Source organism: Ascaphus truei, chromosome 8 (assembly GCF_040206685.1).
Source record: "Ascaphus truei isolate aAscTru1 chromosome 8, aAscTru1.hap1, whole genome shotgun sequence".
In the NCBI taxonomy this organism is placed as follows: Eukaryota; Metazoa; Chordata; class Amphibia; order Anura; family Ascaphidae; genus Ascaphus; species Ascaphus truei.
The window spans coordinates 72,321,385-72,329,460 of record NC_134490.1 but is presented as its reverse complement, the minus strand read 5'-3'; the positions used below and the strand labels follow the sequence as shown (position 1 = coordinate 72,329,460).

At 41.3% G+C, this 8,076-nt stretch overlaps 1 protein-coding gene across 1 annotated transcript; it reads right to left on the bottom strand.

Annotated features, from left to right (window-relative positions):
• Positions 1 to 724: 724 nt before the first annotated feature.
• On the bottom strand, positions 725 to 6,952 carry AICDA (activation induced cytidine deaminase). Its single transcript, XM_075612586.1, has 4 exons — positions 6,911 to 6,952; positions 2,956 to 3,377; positions 2,248 to 2,363; positions 725 to 1,362 (listed from the first exon to the last, which is right to left on the bottom strand). Exons 1-4 carry the CDS (start codon positions 6,916 to 6,918, stop codon positions 1,309 to 1,311), a joined length of 600 nt encoding a protein of 199 aa, XP_075468701.1. The 5' UTR covers positions 6,919 to 6,952; the 3' UTR covers positions 725 to 1,308.
• Between the last annotated feature and the right edge of the window lie 1,124 nt (positions 6,953 to 8,076).

Here is an 8,076-nt window from a genome sequence, read left to right as displayed (position 1 = left end):
TGTATATAGAACATGCAATGCAATATATCTGGAACATACTGCATTTGGAGAATGCAACCTGTCTGGATCATACAAAGCAATGTATCTAGGACATGAAAAGCAATGTATCTACAACATACAACATATTGAATCTAGAACACACAATGACATCTGAAAAATGTAAGCAGCATATCTAGGACAGGGGTGTGCAAAGTGGGGGGCGCAAAATTTTCTGGGGGGATCGCAGCACTTACAGAGGCCCCGCGCTCTTCCCCACAACATTTAAATAGAATGCTGATGAAGCGTGCAAGGCCTCTGTATATCCCTTACCTCGCCTCCGGCGACTTCTGGCGACGCGTCGCTATGACAGCGCGGAGTCAAATGATACCGCGGGTCAAATGGCAACATGATGCCATGGCAACGCGACATCACATGACATTGTGACGTCAAATGACGACACCGTTACCAGAGAAAAGATAAGGGGGGGGGGGGGGGCGCTAGCAGGGGGGAGAGCAGGCAGGGCGTGCAAACAAAAAAGTGTGCGCACACCTGATATTCTAGAACATGAAAAATTATATATTTTACACACACACATATATATATATATATATAATATCCAACATGCACAACTATATGTATAGCAGAAGCAATATTTACACAGATCTACACGCAAAGCCATGTTTAGTACATACAAAGCAATATAGATCGATCGATCGATCGATAGATAGATAGATACTGTAGATAGATAGATAGATAGATAGATAGATAGATAGATAGATAGATAGATAGATAGATAGATAGATAGATAGATAGATAGATAGATAAATCATGTACAGCAATATATCTGGAACAAATAAGAAACCCTGAAACATTTCATGACAGGGTGCAGAGATGGGTTTAACATTTCTTCTTCATAAAGTTGAATGCCTATTAGATTGTAAGCTCTTAAGGGTAGGAAACCCCTGATTCCTATCTTTCCCTTATCTACCCAGTTGTGGGAGAGAGCGAGAGAGCGATGGATAAATAGACGTAAATATTTCAGTTTCATATCATTCACTATTAGTCTTTAGCTTTGAGTCTCGATCTGATACAGATTCTGGATCTGGTTTAGATTACAGCTCTGGCTCAGGCTCTGATTCTGGTTTAACTTGCATCCGCTGTTTTTTGTTCTAGACCTGCCTGTTCTTTTGATTCAGGTTTAGATCACAGCTATGGTTCTGGATCTCGTTTGAATTACAGCTATGGTTCAGATTCAGGGTATGGCTCTGATTTTGGTTACAGCTCTGGTTAAGTTCTGGAAACTTATTCTGGTTCCAGTTCTGGATCTTCTCAGAGTCCCAGGAGGTCAAAGGCTTCATGTAAATCTTCCATATCATATGGTGGCTGTGAACAGAGGAGGAGGGATTAAAAAATAGTGTGTGAAGGAGGGAGGAGAGAGGAGGAGATGAGAGAGGAGAGAAGGGACGAGGGAGGAGAGAGGGGGAATGTGTGAGAGAGAGTGTGACTGGAAGAGAGGAAAAGAGAAGTGCTTGAAGAGGAAAAGAGAAGGGAGAGCCAGAGGTGAGTGTGACACAGGGAGAGAAGAAGAGAGGTATGAGGAAGAGGTCCAATTAAGCAATTGTTAGTAGAGTTGTGCGAAAGAATCAAAAATTAATTTGCTAAATTATTCGCTTTTTTTCATTATGCGTTTTTTGAAGAAATATTTTGCTAAGCCTCATACAGCTAATAATATCCCCAAATAAGTCTGAGATTTTGCAATTTTTCAAGCTTTTAGTGAAAAGACAATGAGTGAATTAGACAATTAGACAATGAGTGAAAACATGGTGTGTGTGGCTTATAGTCTCGAAAATCCAGGGCACTGCGGATTATACAAAGTTCTTTATCAAGTGACTGGCTCATGCCAGTCACTTGGTAAAGAACTTTGTGTAGTTCGAAACGTCGTGCGTTTGACAGAATAAATCCTTATACCAAATCCTGGATGTTCCATTCATTTTAATGCTTAGGATCTCGCTAGACAGGTTTTCCCCTGAACTATGGTGCACCAGTATTGAAACGCAAGTATTTTGCTCTTTTTTCTGATATATGGTGTGCAGCACTGCATCTTTTTTTGTATTATGGCTTATAGTCTCGACATTAACCCTTTGAGTGCCATGGAATTGCGATCCCCTGACCACTTAATCACTCCGTCCATGTCAATTCTGCGTATCGACAGATCTTTGGGCCCTGAGGCCTTGGGAGGTCATCGGACAGGTCATGTTATGAGCTCACCTGTAATATACGTCTCAGTTTTCGGGACAGTCTGACTGAGTTGTCGTGCAATTTGTCCCAAGCCTCGAATCGAGCCTCACGGGTCTCCACGAAGGTGTTCCAGCAGTAAAAATAATCTGAGAGGGAGGGGAGCAGGGAGAGGAAAGGAGGGAAGGACGGAAAGAAAAGGAGAGAAGGAGGGGGAGTAAGAGAGGGAGGTTAGGAGGGGGAGAAAGAGGGGAGGGGAGAGGAAGGAAGGGGTGAAAAAAGAGGGCAAAAGAGAGGTAAGGAGATGGAATGAGAGAGGGGGAGAAAGAGGGAAGAAGGAGGGGGAGAAAGAGGGAGGTAAGGAGGTGGAGAAAGAGAAGGACGGGAGAAAAAAGTTAGAGAGAGGGAGAGAAAATGGGTTGAGGCCAAAAGAGAGTGGGAATGAGAGAAAAAGGGTTGGAGGTAAAGGAAAGAGAGTGGGAGGAAGAAAGAAACAGAGAGTGTTATTAGTATTTCTAGCAATATTTGACCCACATTTTATGATACATACAGTATCCATTTTAGCAGTTGCATATACTTGCCACCCTCTCCTCTCTCGTTGTCCCTCTGCCTTCCACCCTCCCTCCCTCCCTCCCACCATCTGTGCAATATATAAACCTTGCCCACTTATTAAAGGAAGGGTCCCAGTGAAAGCAATGGTCTTCTGTACTAAATCCGGTGCTGTATTCTGCCCCTCCTTACCCTTGTAGTTCATGACCCCAAGCCGCACCCCGGCTCTCTGCAGCCTGCGCAGGCCCTCGGGTTCCGCATTGCGCTCCTCGCAGAAGTAGAGCCGAGAAATGAAGATGCGCAGGGTGAGATTCGGGTGAGCGAGCAGGAAGTCCGTGGTGCGCCGGGCGCAATCCCAACATGGGCTCCACGAGCTGAACCAGGTGACTCGGTATCTTCTGTCTGGGTCATGTCCCACCCAGCCGGACAGGTAGCGCAGGAACAACACCTCCGCATGGCAACCGCTGCGATTCCGCAGGTGCCCGAAGTCCATAGCGCAAGAGGCGGCACTATATCTGCGCTTCACAATGTAGCATAGATACGTCTCATGGCGACCTCGGGCCCAGCGCATGTTCTTATAGTGATACAGGAACGTATTGCGCTTCAACAGGAGGCTGCCAGGGGTTCAGTGTTTATACAGTGTATATATTATATATATATATCACACAGAGACATATGAGTATGGAGAGAGACACATAGTTTGTATATGTGTAATAATACATATATATGTGTGTATATATATACACACAATGAGTTCAGGAAAAGAGGGACCCCTGTCGTTTTTCATCATATCATATATTTCTCGCTCAATCCCCATGAAAATTTGCACCATTGTAGGTCTGTTTTGTAGATTAACACTATGTAAGAAGCACAATTGTAAACAATCAACTGATGTTAACTAAATTGATGTCACTGTATTATGTCAACAAGTACCAGATCCGCTGTGGCAGGTTCATGTTCATTAAACGAGAAATAGGAGCTTCATAGCTCGTAAATGTGTTAAATTTGTAATCTAATGTGAAACACTAAGATTACTATAAAGTGTGTGTTCAAAATGTCCTCCTTCTGCTGAAACGCCCGGAGACGGGAACGCCGCTCTCTGATTGTATAATCGATAACGCGTTGATCCAGCTGCTCCCGCTCCTGAACAATACGTCGTTTTACTAATTCGTCTTTTCAGCCCCCCTAGTGACCGTCCTTTATCAGGAAACATTTTGTGTCAGCGTTTTGGACCATATATTCCTGCTCTGTCTCAAGCACTTTAAAACGTGCTTTTCTTCAGTAACACTGTTTGGTAACTATGGGCTTGATGAGGTCATCACGCCATCACCAATTCCAAAGAATGGTTATTAGATTATCAAATAATTCTTAAATGTAATAATCTAGTGTACTACGACATAACTATAATTGCTCAAATTTTCATGAAAATGTAGTGATTTTTCTGCAAGATATGCCGAAAAATAATAGGTTTCTGTATCAGGATGCGGTGTATGCAGTGCAATATGTACAGTTGTGTGTGTGTGTATGTATATATATACTGTACACACACACACACACACATATATATATAATATATATATATATATATATATATATATATACAGTATATATATATACATATATATACTGTACATATATATATTATATATATATACTGTATATATATATATATATATATATATATATTATATATATATATATATATATATATATATATATATATATATATATATATATATATATATATACTGTATAGTGCTACTGAGTATTATTAAATCATTGCTCATATGTAAAGAAAAATGCTTATTACCTCCACCCTCTTTCTCTCTCTTTTTCTTATACTTTCTCTCTTCCTCTACCCAACCACATTCTCTCCCCATCTCATTCTCGCTCACTCTTTCTCTCTCGCTCTCACCCTCACCCTCACCCTCACCACATTCCCCCTCTCTCCCCCCCCCCTCCCAGTCTCACCACATTCTCTCCCTTCACTACATTCTCTCTCTCCCCTCCTCTCTCTCTCCCTCCCTGTCCCTGTCCATGGTGCTGAATGCTTGTGCTCCGGATGCTGTTTGTGCAGAATGTTCCAAGGAGGTTGGAGGAAAGAGAGAGAGAAGTAGAGATAGGAGCAGCTGGCACTGAGGCGGGGAGCACACGGTGCATTGCTGGCACGGGAGAGGTTAAGGAGCTGCCTGTGATGATCAGTATACAACATGTGAGTTCTGATGTACCACTGACTGCACCTGACACAAAGTTACATGGCAGCACATATACAAAGTCACACACATACATAGTACAATTTGACTCCTTTTGTATACTTAATGTATCTTTTTAGGCACTGAGTCATTTTCAGCTGCTATACTTTGCCTGTATTCGACATTGTTTTCCCCTTTTTGCTACAACCGGGACAGTTGTGGGGACTGGTTACTATTTTTACACACACACGTAATTAAAAAAAAAACCATATATACTGCATTGTAACATACATACATACCAAGGGACATATATACAGTATAGTATACACATACAGTACACATACCGTATATACAGTATATAGAATGGTTACTTAAAAGCACATTAGATCTATGACTCAACAATATGTCCTCCCCATACAGACACACACACACTTATATACACACATACTCTCACACACACCCATACACACATAGTCACATAGTCACATACACAAGCACACACATTGACACACACATACTCATATACCCACACTTACGTACATAAATACTCACATACCAACACACATACTCACAGACAAACACACATACATGCATACATTCATACACACAGAAACACAGACACACACACAGACATACCCACGCATACTCACACACATACACTCACGTACATATAAACACTCACACTCATTGACACAGAGACACACAAAGTGAGACATATAAATACACACACAAATACATACACTTACATACAAAAATACTCACATACCCACACACGCTCATAGACAAACACACATACACATATCCATACACACTCATACTCACACACCCACACTCATATACAAACAGACACACAAACTCAACATATATACACACATACTCTCACGTACCCATATATATACCCATATACACACACACACACACACATACCCATATACACACACATACTCAGATACATATACACACACATACACAAAGCATAGTTCCCAAAAATTACTGGGGATTTATGGCTCATTAATCTTCCACACCCCCCCCCCCCCCCACACACACACACAGATACATAAACAGATATACACACACACACTTACACATAAATACACATCCTCTCTCTCTCTCTCTCTCTCTCTCTCTCTCTCTCTATATATATATATATATATATACACTCTCAAACAAACACATAAACAAACACACACACACATACATATAGACACGCACATGCTCACACATACACACACACATATATATATATATATATACACTTAGTTAAGTTATGGTGGGTCACATACATACAAAGTGACACATACAGTACAGTATACACACATATAGTACATATACAGTAAATACAGTACATAGCATGGTTACAAATATCTACAGGGGATATATGGCTCATCAAACCGCCCCCTCCCCGTACACCCTCCCACCCACACACATAAACATACTCGTATATATGTATATATAAACAGTTACATACATACATGCACATAATTCAGACACACAATCTCATATACAGACATACCCATACACATATACTCACATTATCCTATACTCACATTATCCTATATTCACATTATCACATACACACACATATTAGCACACATACACACACACTGCACTATATCTTATCCCTGCAGAGGACCATAACTGGTGCAATGTCTCAGTATGAGTCAGTCACATAATAACAGTAATAAACTTATAACAAAATAGTTTAACTTTACCAATAAATCTCCAAATCAGGATGCAGTGAGCAGCACCTGGGTGCGTGTTCTGTGAGATTTATGCTAGTCTATTAAGTGATACAGTATTCCCTTGTGGCATGAGCTGTGTATTCCAATATTATTTACCTTGTATACAGATCAGTGTCAGTAGCTCACAAGAGTAAGAATGAGAGAGTGAGTCAGAAAGAGAGACAGAGGGGAGGAGGTCAGATTCAGAGTGATACCAGGAGGAGGGGTCCTCACCTGTCCATGTCAGGAGCTGTCAGAGCCCGTATCTGAGTCAGTTCTGTACTTTCATTAAAATAACCCTGTGTCACACCAACCCCTTCCTTTGTGTACACGTCACAGCCAACGGTCAACAAAATTCAAATTCACACAGGGGATTTTTAGAAGTGTTTTGTGATTGACTCAGTTCCTCCTCCTGTAGGGTGACACGGTGACAGAAGGGACCAATGGCCCATAGTCTGTCCTTCCCATTGTAGAGTGACACAGTGACACAGAAAGAAGAGACCTGTGGCCCATGGAGTTGGTCTCTCCCACTGCAGAGTGACACAGTAACACAAATAGAAGAGAAATATGGGACATGGAGTATTTCCTTCCCATTGTAGGGTGGCACAGTGACAAAATATCTAACAACGTAGGACAACAAGGTGACAAAACAAATGTATTGCTTATGGTGTCTGTACCTCTCATGCAAAGTGATACAGTGACAACGGCCTATTGATTTTGCATTTATTTCTTTGTTTGCGTGTGTCATCTCTGGTATTTCTATATTCCTGAGGTCATTACATGTATGATTGTGTAGATGTGAGTGTATATTCATCCGTTGTGTAGATTTCTGTGTGTGTCCTGGGGTTGTGCAGATATGTGTGTCTGTCCTGGAGTTTTGTAGATGTGTATTTGGCCTGGTGTTGTGTAAATGTGTTTGTGTGTTCTGGGTGTTGTGTATATATATATGTGTGTGTGTGTGTGTGTGTGTGTGTGTGTGTGTGTGTGTGTGTGTGTGTGTGTCATGAGTTGTGTACTAGGGATATGTGTGTGCATTCTAGAGATGTGTAGAAATGTCTGTGTGTGTTCTGGGGATGTGTAGATGTGTGTATGTATCTTGGTGTTGTGTAAATAAGTGTGTGCATATGGGTTGTGTAGATATGCATGTGTCCTACAGTTCTATAGATGTGTGTGTCATGAGTTGTGTACAAGGGATATGTGTGTGCGTTCTAGAGTTGTGTAGTAATGTCTGTGTGTGTTTTGGGGTTGTGTAGATGTGTATGTATCCTGGTGTTGTATAAATATGTGTGTATATGAGCTGTGTAGATATGCATGTGTCCTACAGTTCTGTAGATATGTTTGTGTCTTCTGGGGTTGTGAAGATATGTGTGTGCCATAGTGGTGTGCATATATGTGTGTGT